Genomic DNA, 21,861 nt, shown 5'->3' with positions numbered 1-21,861 from the left:
TGCAACACTCACGCCGGCCCGCTCGAACGGCCTGCTGTGCGGCTGCTCCGGGACAGACCACCACCTCTGCGACCGAGTGCTAACAGCCACCATTCACATGTAAACCGCACTGGTACAGATGCTGTGGCAGGTGACATACATACACTGATCTGTCAAATCGTCACCCCAACCCTACAAAATACAGTTTTCTTCATTGTGGAAATAAGAAACGGGCCCAAGACCATGAGACTCATAAATGGCAAAGGTCCCATGAGCCAGACTCTATTCCGACCGAAGCCTACGCCCTCCCTCCACACTTGAACGTCTCACCGTGTGCTCTGGATTGGCGGGAAACCCTGCCTCAGGGCCCCAGGGCATCCCTCCCCTGCGGTTCCCTCTGAAGGGACGGAGATGACACGATGCTCTGCAGAAGTCACTCATGAGGGGAGAAGAGGGATCTTCACAGCGCACTTACATGTTCACATGCGTGCGCAGACACACACGGCTACCGTATGCTGCTTCCTCACCTATGTGTCTCAACATTCCCGAGACCATAAAGACGTAGGTGACAAAGCCTACTGTGTGTGCAGCTTTCTTAGTCTTGTACTTAGCTGAGTGTCACACATGACAGCAAGTGAAACCGTGACTTTGTAGGGCAGAGCTGTGTGTACGAAAGTCTACTTACTATTAACAGAGTGTAAGAACCACCAGCCTTTTTGCATTGTAACTTTTACACATAAGAGAGAAAACCATACACCACAGGGAAGTATTTACATAACGTGGCCATCTGAGTGCGATAAAGCAAATTCTAATTACCTTGACAGAATCCAGTAAACTCCTAGGAAAAAATCGCTTCAAACCAACATCTTTTCTGAAACATAAAAAGAAGCGTATTAACAAATAACACCACCAAATCAATTAATATAATGACATTGTTGCAAGAACACAAATGCAATTTAAATTATTCTCCTTCCACGTATTATTCAGGAAGGAAGTCAAATAAGGCTCCACTTTGCCAGCACAGTCAGGGAAGGGGCGGGACAGATCATCTTCTAGATATGAACAGAAAACATAAATACAAGTTGCTTTTAGTAGAACATCTTTTTCCTACTTAACCCTCACTGTTGAAAACCGTTCCACAGTTGGGCCTCTTGGCAGATGGCAATGTCTGCATAAACACTGCCTGAAACTTTGCCTTATCAACACCAGTTCAAACTTGGTGACATCATATTTGTGGACAAAGCAGACTGACCAGAGTAGGAAAAGGTGTGGGATAAACCATGGAAGCTTAAAAAAAGTTCCTTAAATTAATCCTAAAAGTTGACTATTTTCTTTAAGTAATCTTTTTTTGACTAAGGGATTCGTTCACCAAACCAAAGTTTATCATCTCAGTTTCACATAAGAAGCAAAAAAGCAAGAAGTTAGATTATTTGCCCAAAGTCAGAAAGCTGAGTGTGGGAAGGTTGGAAGTTCCAGTGATTTTCTTTAGATCAGGCTACAGGATTGAACCTTATGATCACGGGCCTCAAAACACTCTCGGCCAAGAAGACAGACCGGAAAGACCAGCTCCTTCCTTTTCTGCTCCCTTTGGTCCCGAGTGTGCCAGGATTTTTGGTCACTAGATGGCCCTCGTGTGCTAGTAAAATCGAACAAGACTACAGCCGTGAGGCAATGTGGGGAGACCCGCGGAGGACAGAACAGAATCAAGGAGGAGAAAACTAAACACAGGTATCTCTTCGGAATTACATAAGGTAACTGTAAGCTGAATAGAAAATATTTTTAAAAATACAAAAGGGATGACTTCCTTACCCATGAGTGTAAGTTAGCTGGCATTACAAACGAAACCACAGGTATCACACAGAGTTTGAACGGTTGATCCCACATCCAAACATTTCAACCACGTATTCTATAATCTATCAGTTGGTGCTCCCTAAATCCAAAATTGGTCCCGGTTCCCACTCTTTTTCATTGCTATTTTGTTCATGACACGCTTCTGAAATTCTTTTTCGACTTCCAGGACATACCGTTTCCTGGTTCTACTGGTTTCACTGGTTCTACCTACCAGTGAGTTCATACAACCCTGGTTTTCCATTTCTTTTTCTAACCACTTTGCTTTGTAACTTCCCTTCCTTTCCTTTCCAGACCAGCAGCATCTACTGGAGGAAGAAATGTCCCCCCAGGGCCTTCCCTTTCTGGCTGCCTCCTGGACAGGGACTTTGCCTTTAAGGGTTTGCCTTTAAGGTTGCCTTTAAGCCGCTATGGGAAGCAGCACAGTAAGGACGTAAAGAGAAAAAAGCCTAGGATTTTCAGGCATTGTTCCTGAGCACCGTCTCCCCTCCTTTCCTTCCTGGGCAACCGTTCCATACTGAAAGCATTTTCCATACAGAAAGCTCTGGGCTGGAGTCTTCGCGGGGCCGCAGGATGCATCTGGCTCCCAGTAAACACCTATGAAGCCGAGGTTTTCTCTTTGTAAACCGGGAACGCTAAATCCTGCCACAAGCCGCAGCGCGGGATGAAGCAAGAGTGTTAAGTCCCTACAACTCTTTCCTCCAGAAATACCGTAGGTGCCCCTCCTGTCTGGTGAGAGTCCGGTCCCCGTGACGGACACCCTGCTGTCTGAGCAGAGGGAGGCGAGACTGTTTTCCACCATGAGCAGAATATACGGCGGGGCTGGGGGGAGGATAAAACCAGAAGAGCAGGAGGGAGGAAGGCCGGCAGGTGCCCAGGGAAGCGGTGGTGGGAGGGCAGGCAGCAGAGGAAGCGAGAAAGGAAGAGATCAGACGTGTGCACACCAGGCCATGTGTGAGCGAGCGGACCCCGCGCACTGAGAGCGGAAGGCCGGGGGCGCGTTCTGTCTCGGGTGTGAGCGCAAGCCACGTGTACACGGCCTCCTGGCGGGGATTCCGAGGAGGCAGTGGGCCGCCAGTCTCTGGATGGGGGAGACCAGGGCAGGGGATGTTCTCTTCCCGACTGTGAGACCAGCGTCACCGTCAAACAGGTAATGCATCTACTCTTCTTAGAGCCAAGTGGAAAGCAAAGAATTTATCACACTCGTTTCTGTCACAAATGGGGAAATTACAGACGGACCCAAAGGGTTGTATGTTTCATGAAAAATGAGAGGGGGCACACTTCTTCGTGAAGATGAAGCCTCTTTCTAGGTGTTACTTTTATCTCCAAGATGAAGACAGCTCCACTTAGGAAAAAGAAAAAAAGAGCTAAGGTCAACAAACGCTACAGTTTCGCTTTTCCAATTATTTCTGAGCAATGGATTTGTAACATTTGTCTGTGTGTTAGACCTCTTTTAAACGTGACACCTGGGGCACCTGGGCGGCTCAGCCAAGTAAGCATCTGCCTTCCGTTCAGGTCATGATCTCAAGGTAAGGGTCCAGCCCCATCTAGGGCTCCCTGCTCAGTGGGGAGTCTGCTTCTCCCTCTCTCTCTGCCCCTCCCGCCTCCACTCGTGTTTTCTCTCGCTCGCTCTGTTCTCTCTCTCTAATAAGTTTTTAAAATATCTTTAAAAAATGTGACAGCTGCCAAGTGAGAAACTAAAAGCAAGGCTGAAGTACACAAAATAACAGAAAAATTCAAGAACACGTACCCGTTAATTAATCAGGAAGCCAATCTACTTTGGGTTTCGTGGTGGAGGACACTGAGGGTCCCCAAGCAGCACCTCAGGCGCCGCGCTCAGTTTTAGGGAGACAACCCAATTTACACCCTCTGCTAGGACACCCAGCAGGGACAGGCAGCCTGTCCCAGTGTGACAGTGCTACCGGGTGACGGTGTGTCCTCTGATGTGCACCAGAAGAGCTTTTAGCTTCCTGTGCCGTCCAACTCACCTGAGCCCAGACTCTGCACACAGGTGAGGTGAGTAAGACAGTGCGTACTACCTGGAGGCCTTCAGAACCACTGGCCTTTATTACAAGGTAACCCACTCTGTACAAACAATTGTCAAGGGGTAGATCCCAAGTTCCTGTAAATGCACTGGACAGGAAACTAGCTACGTGAAACTCTTAGAATACTGCCAACCCCAATTCCCAAACTCAAGCATTAGGCTGCTCGACTCCCATACGCACTCCGAGGAGACGTGCACACCCACGCACAACCAACAGGACGGGACCATCGGGTCAGAGCCGTGCTGTTCACTGCAGCGATCCTGGGAAGCCATACGTGCTTAAGGCAGCTACACTTGATCGGAGAATCTAGCTCCCTGTGGTGGTGGCCAAATGTCCGGGGCTCTGCGGCTGCAGAGAGGGGCGCAGCCGCCACGCGGGCCAGGGCAGAGAGGACGTCCCCGTCGCGGCGGCCGCTGCCCTGGGCGGCAGGCCCCCTGACTCTGCACGGCTCGGGGCCAGGCGCCGAGGGCCCCCCGGTGAGCACAGGGCTGAGCAGGACGGACGGACGCTGGGCTCGCTGCCCACCCGGCACACTGGGCACAGGACGACCACGCAGCATCCCCATCTCTGGGACAGAGCCCCGCAGTTGGGAGAAGGGCGGCCCGGGACCACATGGCAGCAGCAGGCAGCGGACCTTCCAGGACAGAGCTAGGAGTCACACCAGCAGCCTTCAGCTGGGACTGCCTGTCCCCAGGCAGCAGCGAGCTTCTGGGGACTACCCTTCCCGCTTTTCTCTCGGGTTGGCAGAAAGGGTTTCTATCCTTCGGTCTCTAAACTTCAAATTATTCTGAGGTGAAGCTTCGAAGAAAGCAAGGCTGCCCTTATCTGCCTCCTCACACCAGGCCCCACGCTGGGTGACGGGGCAGGACACTCCAAACACGCCCCCTTTCCTCAGGGGAGACACAGAGTCAACAACCACTCCCAGAGGTGTTGTCAGACAATGGGGCTCCGGAACCCACATGCCTGCTCGTTGAGACTCGGGGTTTCTGAAGCTTGAAATGATCGCTGTGATCAACGGTAACCAGAGTCCTCTTTTTTTTTTTTTTTTAAAGATTTTATTTATTTATTTGACAGAGATCACAAGTAGGCAGAGAGGCAGGCAGAGAGGAGGAAGCAGGCCCCCCACCGAGCAGAGAGCCTGATGTAGGGCTCGATCCCAGGACCCTGGGATCATGATCGCAGCTGAAGGCAGAGGCTTTAACCCACGGAGCCCCCCCAGGGGCCCCCCAGAGTCCTCTTAATTAACGTTTAATTTACCTCTGTCCTTCCCAGGAACTATCTGAACCACTGCTGACCAATGAGGACAGTGTTAAACTCCAAGTTCTGCCCCCCAGGCTCAAGGCTGACCCCGGCTCCCAGGCCTTGCCCCCACAGCCCGCTCCCCATGGACAGCCGTCCCGGTAAGAAGACATGCTCCCGCCCCCCGGCAGGCGGCACCGCTCGGCAGGCAGCACCGCTCGCCACCTGCAGCCTCTCCCCGACACCCAGGCTCTACCACACATAGGACGAACGTTCCACAGTGCCCTGGCTGCTGCCTGCAGACTCCCAGCCTGCAACCCTGCCCTGCACACGTGCACCCAAGTCCACAGACCCCAACACAGCGGGCTTGGGAGACTGGAGTGTGGAGGAAGCTTCACAGTAAGTCAATTCTCAAGTCAGAGATGAATTTATTTCCCCTTTGGCACCACTTCTGAGAAGACCCTGGCCTTGTCTGCTGGCTCTGGGTGACTAATACTCTGCGGACATAATTCCTCAAAGATTTAAAGCCCAGGCCAAAGACCAACCAAAACTGATGTTAAAACACAACTCAAATGTGCATTTTCATACAGCATCCCCATCTTACCCTTACCCCAAACCCTGAGTATCTTTAACATAAAAATACCACTGAGATATTTAGCCTCTAAAACGCCTTAAGCCTCTTAAAAACTGATAAATATGGAAGTTCTCTAACTGCAGTACAGACTGCTACGCATTTCTGAATGGCAGGCTCTCTGCCCTCCCGGGTAATAAGAAGTTGTCTTCTGGCCTGGCACAGCCCTGCGGTCCTCTCCTGTAGCCAGCTGTGACCACGTGACTACGACTCGGCCGTGTCCCTCGAAGGGAAAGTACTACGTACACAGCTGTGTCCTTGCGGGGAGAGGAGAGAGGGGGCGCCCAGTTCCTCCTCCTCTGGGAGGCTGGAAGGTCCACCAGCCATCTGAGGTCACGGGAAGAAGGGGGCCATGCTACAGACGCAGGGAGGGCAGGACGAGCGAGGAACAGTGACCGATAGGGCTTGTCCTGTATGGAAGAGGAATGACCTTTGATCTAACAGTTAAGCCACTGCCGACTCAGGCCAAAGCCATCAGCACCTTCCTTTATGTACGGCAAGTAACTAAAGAAAGTGCTAGACTGCGACTAGAAGACAATGAAGAAATGAGAACAATGCAAACTTGTAACTAACCTCAGATAATTTTAAATCATGCATTTTTTTCTTCTTTCAAGAAAAACCAGTCGCCGAAACACCACATGAACGTCAGACGCTGCTCGGTGATGGGAATAGCTGGAGGGCCCCCCAGTCCGTGATGCGGACGGTCGCAGCAAAAAACAGACACGAGCACACAAACAACTACAGAGGACTACATCACATGCAAAGATGATGAAAAACACATTTCTTTAAAGAGCAAACCATGTAACAAGGAAATGAGCAGAACTGAAAGGTGAAGTAACTCATGTAACTTCACAACACAAGTCAGTGGTTTAAACAAGAATCAGCGGTGTGTAAAATTCTTCCTTCAACGGGATCACAGCTTATTTTGGTTAATCTGTCTTTGTCACGATACAGTTGTTAGCCTGAGTATGAAACCTTTTTCCTAAAACCTCTGAGCGGACCTCCCGAGGCAGGTGCCTTCCTCCCCTGCCCCGCCTCTGCTCACAAAGGCGCACACGGAGTCTCACCCACCTGCCTGCCACTCTGCTCCTGGAGGCGTGCACCCTCCGGAGCCCGTGTTCTGGGGCCGGGACTGGGGCGTCTTCGCCACACGTCTCCCCTTTGTCTACAGAGAAGGCACACTGGTTCTACCGACGGTGAAAGACATGGAAGGATTAGCTCTTTAGTTTAAAGAAGAACTACAGAGGTCCCTCCAGAGTGCTTTCCCCATTGGTAGAAGCCGGCCCAGTTATCTCCAGCATGACTCAAAAGAGTTATTCAGAAACAGTAAAGTCGAAGGGGCATCCCTCATTAGGCTATAAACAACCAAGATTGTCTAAGTTTTCTGACAGAAACTAGGCAATCCTGCGGACTATTTCATAATTTTTCTCCTGACTGGCAGGGAAAAAAAGAAGCCTAAAATAAACTAATAGGAAACAAGCGATACTCTGCACTTGTGTAGAATTCTTTTCTGTACCAGAAAATACACACCTTTCTAAGTGGCCCCAAGTCACCAGCAACACTCAGTAGGAAAGAGAAATGCTGAGGCCCTGGAGGACCCAGGCTGCCAGGTCCCTGGGGCAGGGGGCCCAGAGTCTGCTCAGCTGGGAGACCCACTCAGTGGGCACAGGTGTAAAGCCCTGGCACCAGCTTCCCGACAGTGGTGTGGGAAGACAGAACCGAAGGAAGAGCTCCACGAATTTTTAAAGTACTGAGAAAATACCATGACAAGTCAAGAATTGTTTATGCAGTAAAGCTACCTTTCAAGATGTCAGAATCTGAACCTTACCACCAAAGGTACATACAAAAGAATTTCTAAATAATATACCGTAAGAAAAAGAGAAGCTGACACCAGAAGGCAGGCTGAGCGACAAGACTGTTCACATAGCACGGCGACAAACAGGCAGACCTGTGTGCCTGGCCTGGCCCGCGCCAAGCGCTGGGGGTCAGGAGCCCTGGGAGCCCTGGGACCCCCGGCCACAAGCACCCGCTCTGGGGTTCTGGACGGGACACCGTCTGAAGGCGCGTATGGGGGAATGGGCCTGGACCCGACGGAGGCTGCAGCCCCCGCTCTCCACAAAGTCCCTGGGGAGCCCTGCTTGCCCAAGCTTGGTCTACCAGCTCTGACTCAAGCCACCTGGAGGCTTGTGTGAGTCAGAGGAGGAGCCAACGGACACACTCCTGGCACATCACACACACAAGCACACGACAAAAGGCTATTGGGAAGAGCAGATCACATCCCCAGAAATGAACTTGGAATCGGAAAGTATCAATGGTGAAATGAAACATGAGCTGTGAGGTAGGATGGAGACTACTTAGGAGGGAATGAAGGGCTCAAAGGGCAAATCTAGAGAACGACAAAGACACCATCACAGGGAGAAACGGATGGAAAATACGAACCAGGGTAAGAACCACAAAGGTCCAAGTGCTGACAATTCCAGGGCCAACGGCACATACACTTTCCAGATGAAATACGCGGATCCAAGCTGGGTCATGAACAAAATGCAAACAGGAGGCACGAGCGAGACCGGAAGAGCAACGCAGTGGTCTAAAGGGACAGAGTGACCGCAAAGAAGCGGCCGCACATCGGTCAGCAGCCGTACCAAAGGCGATCTCTCGAGCGTGGAGCAAGTACAGCGTCTGAAGGCAAAGGAGGTGGGAAGGGTGGTCTGAGGCAGACACGGATGTGCAAGAGGTAAAATGGTGTCTGTGCTGCTGAATCGACCGTGTCTGCATGAGGTTACGACAACAACATCTAACGCGCGGGGCTGAAATAAACACAGAACCAGCACACGGCGGACTGCGTGTGACCCGGAAGGACGTACAGAGAGGGTGTCCAGAAGGGAGGGGGGAAGAGAATGTTAAGATCTAAACTTGGTTAAAAAAAAAAAAAAAAGATCTAAACTTGGTTAATACAGAAGGTCAAAATGTAAGCGTAACTAGTAAAAGAACAGAAATAGTTTATAAATTTCCAAATCATGAGACAAGAAGATTTAGAATAAGAAAACCCATTAAGAAATAAACAGTAGAAAAGAAAAAAGAAAAAGAAAATACACACACACACACACACACACAGACATCGCCTCCCCAAAAAACAAAGTTCTGGGGGAAAAAAAAGGACAACAAAAATAAAGACAACACAAGTCAGTCCAAATATATTGTTTATCCTAATAAATACGAATGTATTAAATCTACCAGTTAGAAGAAACACGTTCTGGATTTGCGAAATCCAGCTCTATGATGCTTATAAGATACACGTGTAAAAGTTTAAGGATGTAATAAATTGGGAATTAACAGAAGAAAAGTAATAAAGGAAAGAACAGAAGAAGTAATACAAGGAGAGAAAATGAAAGCTGGGTCAGTGCTAACCTCCAGAAGGCAAAGTGAACTTCGGGACAAGAAGTACCCCCAAAACAAGGAAGTGTATATGGTTAGGCAGCCTGAGGGTAACTGAATAATGACATGAGGTTCAAGTAACCAAGAAGATAAAAACACTTTGTGTTTCTAGGAAAAAATCCCAAATACAGAGCAGACAGGAACTGACCCACAGGAGGAAACGGGCCCAGCCACTCTCACAGAGGGACACACACGCCTTCTCACTTACTGACATGTCAAGAGACAAAGTACCACGAAAGACAGACGTTAACCAGCCTGAAGAGAAAGTGCATTTTTAAACCACGCTGAAACACTCACAGAAACCGGTCACGGGAAGCGAACACGGCAGAATGTTACCCGAAGAGTTCAGGGGGCAGGCGGGTACACACATGCTCACGGCACGGTTCTCTCAACGTTCTCTGCATCTGAATGTTTTTATAGTCCGTTACTGGAGGGAAATGGTCTTACACCAGCCCATTAAGACAGTCTCCACGAAAGCCAAAGAAGCTGTTAGCAGAGACCACCACTACCAAGAAAACCTTTGAAGATAAATATATAAAAATAAGTATAATAAATATATGTAATATATAATATATAATAATAAATAAATATAAATATAAAAATAAAATAAATATCTGCATCTTTGGAGATGAGAAAATAGAAATAACTCCACAAAAGTTTGAGAACAAACAGGTCTTGAAACTCTTAACTAAAATGAAAATAACTGGCAGATATTACTACATTAAAAAAAAAATGACAAGAAAGAAAGAACAAGTCCTAGGTGATGACGGGCCGTATGGTCGCAGCGGACAGAGACCAGCTGGGAAGAACACACAGAACACATACGACAAACATAGTTAATATGACAAAAACCTCTTAATATTAACAAGGAAAAACATAAATAGATGTAAAAACTATAAAAAAATCCAGCCAAATTTAAAAAAGGAATCTGTATGGCAGCCCGCTCACGGGCAGGTCTTCAATAGCAACAGTAATCAAGCGAAAGCAAACAGAACAAGCTGTCATTCGTTGGTCACCAGGCAAAAATGAACAAGGAAACACGGTGGCGCCGCCTCGTGCTGTCATGGGCCAGAGCGTCCCCACGTGGACTGGTGACACGCAGCATGCCCCCGGATCTGATGGCGGCCACGCGCTCGGTCAGCGCCAACGGCTCCCAGAACCAGGCCGATGGGAGGCCGCGGGCTGCACGCTCACAGTCATGACCTCACGCCGAGCCCGGCCCAGCCCGGCCCTGCCGCGTGTGCACACGCGGAACGCAAGGGGCGGGGCTGCAGGGCTGTTCTGAAGACCGTACGACTGACGGTGGTGAGCACAAACCGATGGGAGTTCCATCTTACTGGATGATTCTGTCCCAATTTTCTCAGCTAGAATGTATTACTACCTTGTAAACTAATGAAAATGGTTTGAAAAGGTTCAAGATTAAGGTAACAGATGAACTCTGACATTCCTTTATATGCTTTTCTCTTACGAACACTGTGAAGTACACTACACAGTTTGGTTTTCAGTGCGAGGGACAAGCTCTCCTCTGGACCCGATCACAAGGGGAACAAGGGCAGAGGCTCACTCAGGGCCTTTCACTTCAAACAGATCTTTTCTTTTTTAATTAAATTTATTAATTTTTTAAAGTAGATTCCACACCCAGCGTGGGGCTCAAACTCACGACCCAGAGATCGACAGCAGCATGCTCTAGCGACTGAGCCAGCCAGGGCCCCTCGTTGCAAATAGCTTAACCTGAAAACTCCTCTCTCCAAACATACCCCCACCCCTACCCTGAAGGATCCCTGCTTCTGTCCTGCTGCCACAAACACGTCAGTGCGTGGCGCGTGGAGGTTTCATTTGGGCCCCTGCTGTCCTCTGGCTCTGTGTCCTTTAATAGTAGTTACTGCACGCCTGGCTCCTTCCACCATGTGACACCGCAGCTCCTGCTGTGGCTTTGCAGGGACAGGGCAGGATACAATTCACGGCAACAGGACAGGCTTTCACGGTGACCCGAAGGATGCCAACAGGTGTTCTGGCGTCCTGTCACTAACTGCCAGGTGACGTATCACCCAGGTCTTTCTGGGACTTCATGGAACCGCCCACCATGGGCTGGAACTCTCGAGATCGTCACTTCTATCTCCGCACTGGCTTTTCACCTCCGTTCCCATATCATTTCTCTTTAAATGGAGACAGACTATTGTAGCATAGTCTCAGCTGCCCAGAGATGCTGGAAACGTAATAGAGAGGCCCACGGGTGCCCCACGCCCAGGCCCCTCCCACTCCTAGTCCCCATCACGCATGGCACGTCAGCCACAATTCCTACCGCAACACTGACTTGTTATTAGAAACAGTCTGTACTTCATTCAAATTTCATCACTTCTTCTACATCATTTTTGGTTCAGAATCCAACTTCGTCATCATGGCTCCACAGGCTCTTCTCGGCTCCATCAGCTTCTCAGATTTTCCTTGTTTTGGACCATCTTGACAGTTTGAAGGCGTACTGGTTTGGTATTTTGAATAATGTCCCTCGACGAGGAATTATTTGTGCTTCCACATGATGAGAATGGGTTACGGGTACAGGAGAGGAAGCCACCAGAGGTGAAGTGGCCTTCTCCACTGACCCCAGCCAGGGCACCTGGCCTGGGTGTGGCCTGTCACTGCTGAGGCCGACCTTGCTCATCTAGCTCAGGTGGTGTCGGCCGGCTTTCTTCACTGCCCACTGACTCCCTCCCCCAACACAGTCCTGTACAAGTCTCCAAGTACAGCCCATCCTTTAAGGTGGCATTTTAAGCTCTGCCCCCCTCGTGGTCACATCTACATAAATTACTTCGAATTCTTCTGTAGGGAGACCTGTCACTTCTCACGTGTTCGCTCACGTTACGAGGAGGGCCTCCCGGGTATCTGCTCTACGCTCCAGGTTCTAATCTAAATCTACTCGCTCACTTTGTAGCTCAAATGATTCCAGCTTTAGGCACTTCAGGTGCTCTCGCCCCACGTTGACCAAGCACTTCCTCCCTTCTGGCACCAAGATGCACAGGCCCCTCCTGTACCCCCTTCCCCCCACCCCCAGCATCAGGCATTTTTCAAAGGAGCCCTGGTTCCTTTCACTGATGAACAACATTAGAAACCAGGCACGGGGGACCACAGAAGATTTTAATGCTACTGGTATGAGCGATTTTAAAACATAAAATAAATCCACATTTCTCCTTCCTTTTCATTGAAAAAACATGCTCGTTCCCTCAGAACTGAAAATCAACAGGCTCCAACAACTTCTCCGGTTCCCTGTCCAACAGAAACTCTTCCTGTGAGCAGAATGCCTGGTAGCCCAGGACAGAACACAAGTCTCAGCAGCCAGCTGGCCCACAGACCCCAGCTCAGCCACCGCCACCCGACTCGCTGCCAATGCTGCCGTGCCCACAACACAGCCTCGCCCCTTCTCGAGTGGGCAGGAGGGACACAGGGGTGTCCTGGTTCCCTGCTTCCCTTTTCCAGCCTTCTTTAATAAAACCCCAGTTCTGTGAACACAGGCGCTCTCAATCGCAGAGCTCCTCACACCACTGTCCTGTTGCAGATGGCCCAGGAGTCAGCCACGCCCAAGGACCAGAGGCTCCTGGAGAGCAGTGGGCTATTGCTGACATGGCCTTCACAATGCATGGACAGTTTTCTAGCTGCTACCTGAACTTCCGTGTCTCTGTGCCTTCAAAGTCTCATGCCTCTTCCCCGGCAGCTCCCCCCACCTGCCCACATGCTTTCTTTGAGACTCGGGGAGACCTCGTCCCCCCCTGAAATCACCTCGGACATCAAGGACCATGCTCCCGACAGCTCCCCGCCCCCAGGCACTTCTACTTCAGCCCCTGGGCACACTGTTCTACAGCCCTGCTCACCCAGCTGAGTCTCCCTGCTCGCTGGAAGCTTCCTGAGGGTGAGCGTTTTGGATTATTAATTTCTGAATACCCAGCACTGGGCTGCCAGCGGCTCAGCACACGCTCAGTAACGTGAGCTGGTTTAAGTGAACGAATGAGTAAAGAAAACGATGGACAAAGGAACAGATAATTGACCAAATATGTGGTCCGTTAAGTGAACGAATGAGTTAAGTGAACGAATGAGTAAAGAAACCAATGGACAAAGGAACAGATAATTGACCAAATAACCAAACAGGTAAAACTCCTCCTGTTATCCTGAACCTCCATTTGAACGGAGGACAAGCCCAGCGTCGCCCGAGACAAGACCTTCAACGATCTCCTCAAAGCCAGTGATGTGCGTCCGAGCACCAAGTCCAGCAGGTGAAGAATGCGACAGTCGTGAAGAGGATCTATGCCCCAGTGAGTGCTGGCGGTTTCTGTCTCGGTGGTTAGTGGCTTCACGACTTCGACACCATCCTCTGAAGGGCAGGACTCATCCTACGGAACGTGACTCTGGCGCGATCTGCAGCCAAAGCCGCTGTCACAGCAGCGTGGTGACAGGGACCTTTTATTTCCCCAGTTTACTTTATACCTCCCAAACACCAGCAGGAGTTCAGTAATAGCACAGCCAGAAAAGGTAAGTGTTGGCCAGATGTGCCACTATTCCTCAGGAAACTACAGCGGACCTTTACTGGGACTTAAGGATCAACGCTCTTTTGCTGCTTGAATCATTAACGACGCAGGACGGAACTCCGCCTCCCCGGACAGAGCGCCAGCGCGCTGGTACGCACGGATAAGACAACCTGATGGAAAACTCTAATGCACAAACTCATTCCACGATCCGAAAAACTTTGTTTTTCTAAACATCCTGTTCCATAAGCAACAAGTGATTCACGCGTCTCCACCCGTGGAGACCCCCAGCAACGTCAGCGGGGAATGTGAGGAGGAACGGAATCGGCAGTTCTGCATCCGACGCCAACTGGAAGAGACACTTCCTCCCGACACGATTAAAGCTGAGGCGGCAGGCTGTGCTGACGCCACACGATTAGCCCAAAGGCGCTCGCCAAGTGGAAACGTCTGCGCGTGCAGTTACTGTCGTTGGAATTCTTTGCTTCTAAAACCTTCCTTCCCAGATCGGCTGTTCCGGAAATGGCAGTGTTTGGGTTTGGGATTTAACTCTGGGCAAACTAACCCCACGGCCTGAAGGCTGGCCTACTGCTGGGCGCGCGGCGCGGCTGGGGCGGGGGTACTTACTCCAACACTTCGTAGTTGGACTTCTTCTCGAGCGCGTTGCCTCGCATCTCCCAGTACGAGCGCCTAAAACCAGGGAAGACACACATTCACACACACGTGTAAGGAGCATCCGCGCTGCTCAGCGGAAACGGCGCCGTGGCTCGGCCACAGACACCCTGCTGTGCCATAATGAACACGAACCTGACCCCAGCGGTGACTCCTAAGCCCCTGGGAGGCAGAGAGCGGTGAACACAGGCTCCGTCCTATTGGACGAGCTTGCTTTCTCCTTGAGTGTGAATCAGGTGTGGCCCTCTGTGAGGACGAGACAAAGACTCCAGGTGCAAGGAGCTTAGCTACGACTGCTGGCCGCTGTGCTCGTCTCTCAGTGAGAGCCTGCACGAGCAGGATGGCTGCGGGGACACCAGCCTCCTCCAGGCGAGCAGCGAGTACACTGGCTCCTGCAGGGCCGCGTGTCACCAAGGGCAAGCGCACGGACGTGTGACAGAATCATGAGGGCAGGCTGTGCAGGGAGGAGGCAGGCTGCGGCCTGGGCAGCGCTGTCCACCACTCTGAATGTTCGTCGTCTGGCCTTCCCCCACGCTCCACACTACCCAGTCAAGCCAAGTGGGGCCCCGCAGGAGCCAGGTCCTCTCTCTACAGAACCTGCCACGCGTGGGCCGCATTCTCTCTGCACATACACAGTACCTGGCAGAAGGACACCTCCCGCTGGAGCTGCTTTGGGACACACGGGTAGGACTCGTCGTCTCAAGTCATGTAACAGGAGGACGAGACTCCATTTCAAACCTGTCTCTAATACTATAAATACTGGCTTTGCTTTTTTACATTTGTTTGGCTTTTTCTTTGGTCTACTCAAAATGCAAGTAATAGGTTTAGATAAAAAACTGCAGAGAGCCCCTGAAGGGTCCCTCAGTTTGGTTTTCTTACTTTCTCCCCATGCGGGGGCAGGGGGGTGAAGGAGGGGCCTGCAGGGGGAGGCTTCTCCTGCAGCCCTTCACTTCACAATGAAGTCAGGGACACTGCATGGGGCAGAGAGAGGGATAAACACAGCACGGGAGGCCCGTGTGGGAAGGAGCAGGAAGGGTACCAGAGCCTCTCGCCCAACACCTTGTGCTTTCTGATCCCATCTCCAGATAACCCCGTGCAGCACTGTCTGGAGGCAGAAAGGGGCGGCCAAGGATGCTTCCTGCCTAGATCTGTGAGGGCTCAGGGGCAGGACAGGAACAGAAGAGACCAGTGAGGGATGATTTCTGTTCCTGGGAAGCAGAATTAAGGCTGAACACGAATTTTAATGAAGAGTTGAGAGTGACACCCTAACTGCCCTCGGGTCCTTGTAGGGACTGGTATGTAACAGCCTCATGCAGTATAAAAAATAGTGACCTTGGGGGGAAATTCTAACTGTTCCGAGCATATGTAATCAAACTGTGGCTAGCTTAACCAACTCATCTTAAACTAGAAGCCCAGAGTAAAATTTTAATTGAAATCACACCCGAAAAAGGTAAAATACTCTTCTATTCAAAATTAAAATGCTAGCATAGAAGATAACGTATGACACATGGTGACAAATATTATCAGAATTAAGAACGACATTCTCAGATTTCCTTTTCCCGTAACCTGCGACACGGCAGCCACTAGCTGCATGTGGCTATTTGCACTTCCATTTAAATGGTGTGCGCTAGCGCGCTGAACTCCTCGGTCCCCGCCTGTGGCGCGTGGCTAGCACCTGCGACCCCAGTGACACAGGTCACTTCCATGACCCCCAGGAGACTACCGAGGAGCGCTTTCAGACCTGCTCACACACGTGCATGCTCATCAGTCATGCCAGCTCTAAATGCAATGAAATATCATTTTAAAAGATCCTAAGATTTCTAAAAGTTACACTGACAACCTAATTCAAAATCTCCAACTTTTACTCAAATTTTATTCAGTAGTTTATGAATAATCTTTATGAGGAAAAGGAAAATACTTGGATAATTTCCCAAATTAAAGAACGCCTCAGAGCAGCAAAGTCCTCAACGCCCAGTTAGCACCTTACCGGATTTCCAGACAGCCCAGCTTCAGAGCAATGTCCTGGTCCACACGGTCAGCGACCTCTGACATGTAGTCGCTCTTGACCTGCGGTAGAAGAACAGGGAGACAGTGCTGCATTAGCAGGGCACGGGCAGAGTCGCTCATTCCACGACTGCTTCCAGGGTGCCGCTCACATCCACCAGACACTGGGCCAATAATTGTACTAGACAGTGGATATTAAAATAAGTAACACCAAAAACAGCTACGGAAATAAAATGGACTTACTGGGAACTCATATAATCCGAGAGCACTTAAACTTTAAGAAGCAACAACATCACCTGAATCGCAAGCAGCTTTAGACACTGCGCCCCACCACGCTGTCACAAGGGAAAGCAGGAAGATCTCCAGTTCCAAACAAATCCTCAGTGGATATATTTTCTCAACTCAAACTACAGTCCCCCCAGCATTCTCTGGACGCCCATGGCAAGGGCAAAGAAAATTTACATATTTCCAAACCCGTGTAACTCTGCAACTAACACGTCTCACCTCACCACCACCTGCACGTGAGTAATCTGCAAGGTCACAACACGTGTAAAATCCAATATAACGAGGAGACTCTTGGAATGGGCACCGACCAGTGTCACAAGCGACGGATGACTCACTAAATTCTACTTCTGAAACTAGTTAAGACCCTTTATGTTAATTAAATTGAATTTGAATCGGAAAAAAGAGAAGTCCACGAGCACCTTCTGAGGAACGGCTGTGCTCGGTGACGGTGAGTGGCGCCCTGCTGGCTGGCCGGAGAGCATGTGACAGGAAGAAGACACTTCCCAAGACGAAACACCCTGGACCTCCTTCTCGAACAGCATTAAGGGAGCAACACACACAACAGACCTGGCCACAGGGAGCGCCACTCTGAGCCACAGTCGGGGACGTGTGGCCGCTCCAAGGAGGTCCGTTATTCCCCACAGCAGCACTGCGCCACGGAGACCACACTCCATTCCTGTAGTACAATTTCGGCAATACAACATTTCGGGCAAACCTGTCTTGTCCCGTATTATGGAAGGACTTCAAACACCCCTGATCTTGTCTCTTAGTGCTCAGATCTGAAGTATTTACTCTCGGGCCCTTCACAGAAAAGGCGTGATAACCTCTGCCCTAGAACAAATTCCAAAGACCCTGCTCTTCAGCTACTACCTCCGAGCTGTCAGCTCACTTGCTCAAAAGACTTCTAACCCCCGATAAACTCTGTCGACCTTACACCACGTATGTCATCATCGTGACCTTCCCCGACAAAGACCCCCGACTTCCCAGTCTCTCATTAGCCCTTTATTTTAACCGCCTGACAAAAGCAGCGCCTGCCCAAACAAGCCGGCCACCTACCTCGCCGTGCTGACTGCTGAGCGACTAGAGACACCCGCGCGCTGGGCGAGCTCTGCTCACGCCGGACCGCCAGCGGCCGACTGAACCTGCCCGCCGCTCGGCAGCGCCGGCCTAGGAAGTCTGCCAACACACTGCTCCACGCTTCCTCCCGCCAACTCACCACCTTCTTCCCTACCGTGAGCGTGAAAGCCTTCAAGGGAACATCCTCTCTAGTGCACCCAGAATCTAGCACCCAACGCGCACTGCACATGCCGACTCACTCCTCTGTCTCGGAGAGGAGCAACGACCAGTCACCTGGCCATGGGCAACCCCAGGCTATTTCTGATCTCAACATTTCCTCTCAAAACCTTGGCCTTATTTTCTGCATTAGCACCTAGACCTAGGCAGTTAATAACATTGATTAACAGAATGAGTGGGCAAATGAATGAATGAATGAAGTCTTCAAATTGGGGTTTGGGTACCTCTGTAAATATCACTTTCCACATACGTAAGCAACAGTAACTTCTACTGTTTACACATATTAGGTATTTACGACTGACTCAGTGGAACTGATTTACTCAATCCGCTAAATTAAGTAAAAAGCTTTAATCCTAGAATCATTTTATTTATACTTCAACTGGCCCTTTCTCCTATATAGCAAAAAATAGATAGAAACTCAAAGTTAAGCTTTTGCATCCTAAGTAGGTTTATTACCGCACACAAAAATAAAGGCACAAGAGGTACAATAAGACGTGTATTTCCATGAGTCAGAGAAATAGCACAGTTGTTCTGACTGAACCAGTCGATCTTAGTTTACCATTCGGTTAGGACTTCAAAGAAACCACAGCAGAATATCAATTACCTGCTGAGTAAAATTCATCATTACAAAATTATCTTAAAGATTAATTACAATTTTTAAGCACGTTTCACAGGTGGGAAAACGTAATCACATACTTTATTTCATTCATCAAAACCGAATGCACATTAGTTGCAAAAATGCACAGAGAGGAAATGACAACTTAATTTCTATAGAAAACCCCATCATGAACATGACCGGAAAGCTCTAGGCGTTGTTCTCCTAGATCAACAGTGCACTTCTCTCGGCACACAGTGCCGTGTCCCCACGGCCTGAAGTGATCCGTGCACCCTGCAGAGTGGACTGACCCCACACAAAGCCGCCCAACAGACCCTTGGCTCCCCACATCCCTACCCCAAGCCCTGAGCAGCCCGTGTCTGCAGGAGCACAGACGGTGAACCCATCCGCTGATGACGTTCTCTGAAACTACCACGCACGTTCACAGACCAAAGCTGTGCTCAGGCATCTTTCTTTAGGACTCGGGGTTCGACTACACTCCATGTTCATTTCTCTGATAAGACATCTCTGACTGCCTCTCATCTCCCACTGACTTCCAGCAGAACTCACTGCCTTTCGTCTGTGAAATAAATGCAATTTATTGAGCATTTAAGTATATGTGGATAAAACTGCTTCAAGTAAGCACACTGTGCTCCCTGGCCAGCAGACCTACCTGTGTATGACGTGTCCTGGAGTCTGCAGCACCGCTGTGAGAGGACAGCACCGCCACCCCCAACTTAAAGGCTTAGAACAAGGGGTACCTGGGTGGATCAGTGGGTTAAGGCCTCTGCCTTCGGCTCGGGTCGTGGTCCCAGGGTCCTGGGATCAAGTCCCACATCGGGCTCTCTGCTCAGCGGGGAGCCTGCTTCCCCCTCGCTCTCTGCCTGCTGCTCTGCCTACTTGTGACCTCTGTCTGTCATAAATAAATAAGATCTTTAAAAAAAAAAAAAAAAGGCTTAGAACAAGCCTAGAGAAAATGAGGGCGACAGCAGAGGGGCTGCCCGTTATTCAAGGAGCGCCTGCCAGGGCCGAGGCCCCGCGCTGTCCCAGATGTCGTTTGCAATCTTTACAACAAGTCTTCAAGGCAGGGGTCAGTCGTCCCATTTTATACAGAAAGATCAGGGAAGTCAGGTCACCCATGGTCACAAAGCGAGTGTCGTAAGAGTGAGGACTCAAGCACCAGCTGGCCGACCCTACAGCGTGTGGCCGCAACTCGTGCAAACTCTCCCGCAGCAGAGACCGCAGTCCTCCTCCACGGGAAGACGACGCAGCGTGGGTGGGGAGCACATCCCGCCCTCCGCCGCCCGCAGGGGCTCATGAAATGACTTCCCACACACCGCCCGCTTCGCCTGATACCGTGTCGCAGTCTCTCTTTATGCCACAGACAGCTGCTGTGCGCTGTCCCCAACTGGAGCACAGGAGCATGAGTCTTCTAAGAGAAGACCTCTGAGAGCTGGTGGTCGGTTTGCTTGCTGTTAAAGATTTTATTTATTTGTTTCAGAGAAAGAGTGTGTGCGAGCAGGGGAGGGCCGCCGGGGAGAGAGAACCCCAGCAGACTCCAGGCTGAGCACACAGCCGGACGTGGGGCCACCTCACAACCCTGAGATCACGCCCCGTGCCGAAACCAAGAGTCCGCGCTGACCATCTGAGCCGCCAGGAGTCCCGTGTTCGGTTTTTCAAATTAATCTGCGTCCATGTTGATGTCAATTTCCTACTTCGAGAAACACGGTGTGTTTGGACATCTTTCTGTGGCAAGAACTGTATATATTCATGAGGTTTTTTCTTCTTACTCTGTGAGAGAATCAAACAACCCAAGTCCTGTAAATCCTCCTAGTGAGTGACTAAGCTTTGAGGCTGGTTCTGGGGGTCCCACGCCCAAAGTGATCCTACCAATGTGAGAGTCTGTCCAAGTCCTTGAGGTGGGCTGAAGGCAAATGTATAATGCCTTCCCGTTTCTAAAGTCTTTCATGCAGAGGGATGACCAAGAAATGTGTCGAACAGAGCAAGTGTGCAAGGTTCACCTACATCCTCAATACCATGAGTACTTCTTGAAGTATACAGAAATGACAAAAGAAGAAGAAAGGTCCATTACTCAATCTATCAAATAAGTACAGAAAATAGACCTTCGAGGGGTGCCTGGGTGGCTGAGTGGGTTAAAGCCTCTGCCTTCGGCTCAGGTCATGGTCCCAGGGTCCTGGGATCGAGCCCCGCATCTGGCTCTGCTCTGCGGGGAGCCTGCTTCCTCCCCTCTCTCTGCCTGCCTCTCTGCCTACTTGTGATCTCTCTCTCTGTCAAATAAATAAAATCTTAAAAAAAAAAAAGAAAAGAAAAAGAAAATAGACCTTCGAATAAGTTAGACTTGGACCCATATGTATTTTACCTTTTTGGGGGAAAAATGACAACTGACAATTCCCACACTGAAAATGTCAGGTATTCAAGACATCATGGTACTGGCACGAAAACAGACCACAGACCAACAGAACAGAGTAGAGAGTCCAGATACGGACCCTCAACTCTATGGTCAAATAGTCTTCGACAAAGCAGGAGAAAATATCCTGTGGAAAAAAGACAGTCTCTTCAATAAATGGTGCTGGAAAAATTGGACAGCTATGTATAGAAGAATGAAACTCGACCATTCTCTTACACCATACACTAAGATAAACTCGAAATGGATAAAAGACCTCAACATGAGGCAGGAATCCATCAGAATCCTAGAGGAGAACATAGGCAGTAACCTCTTCGACATCAGCCACAGCAACTTCTTTCAAGACATGTCCCCAAAGGCAAAGGAAACAAAAGCAAAAATGAACTTTTAGGACTTCCTCAAGATCAACAGCTTCTGCACAGCAAAGCTGTCAACAAAACAAAGAGGCAACCCATGGAATGGGAGAAGATATTCACAAATGACACTACAGACAAAGGGCTGATATCCAAGATCTATAAAGAACTCCTCAAACTCAACACACACAAAACAGATAATCATGTCAAAAAATGGGCAGAAGACATGAACAGACACTTCTCCAATGAAGACGTACAAATGGCTATCAGACACATGAAAAAATGTTCATCATCACTAGCCATCAGGGAGATCCAAATCAAAACCACATTGAGATACCACCCTACACCAGTTAGAATGGCCAAAATTAGCAAGACAAGAAACAATGTGTATTGGAGAGGATGTGGAGAAAGGGGAATCCTCTTACACTGTTGGTGGGAATGCAAGTTGGTACAGCCTCTTTGGAGAACAGTGTGGAGATTCCTCAAGAAATTAAAAATAGAGCTTCCCTATGGCCCTGCAATTGCACTACTGGGTATTTACCCCAAAGA

The 21,861-nt window shown here is 49.8% G+C and overlaps 1 protein-coding gene across 4 annotated transcripts in view; it reads right to left on the bottom strand.

Moving 5' to 3' along the window:
• Positions 1–21,861, bottom strand: part of PTK2 (protein tyrosine kinase 2) — a 222,223-nt gene that overhangs the window by 111,777 nt on the left and 88,585 nt on the right. For all 4 annotated transcript variants that reach the window (XM_032873471.1, XM_032873467.1, XM_032873472.1 and 1 more), the window contains 3 exons: positions 16,345–16,424; positions 14,313–14,375; positions 796–850 (listed from right to left, as the gene is read on the bottom strand). In XM_032873471.1, the coding sequence (XP_032729362.1) occupies positions 796–850; positions 14,313–14,375; positions 16,345–16,424 (198 nt within the window). The remainder of the gene's footprint in view (positions 1–795; positions 851–14,312; positions 14,376–16,344; positions 16,425–21,861) is intronic.

Source organism: Lontra canadensis, unplaced genomic scaffold, assembly GCF_010015895.1.
Source record: "Lontra canadensis isolate GAN:19392208 unplaced genomic scaffold, GSC_riverotter_1.0 scaffold49, whole genome shotgun sequence".
Lineage (NCBI taxonomy): Eukaryota > Metazoa > Chordata > Mammalia > Carnivora > Mustelidae > Lontra > Lontra canadensis.
This window is presented reverse-complemented; position numbering and strand designations above follow the sequence as displayed.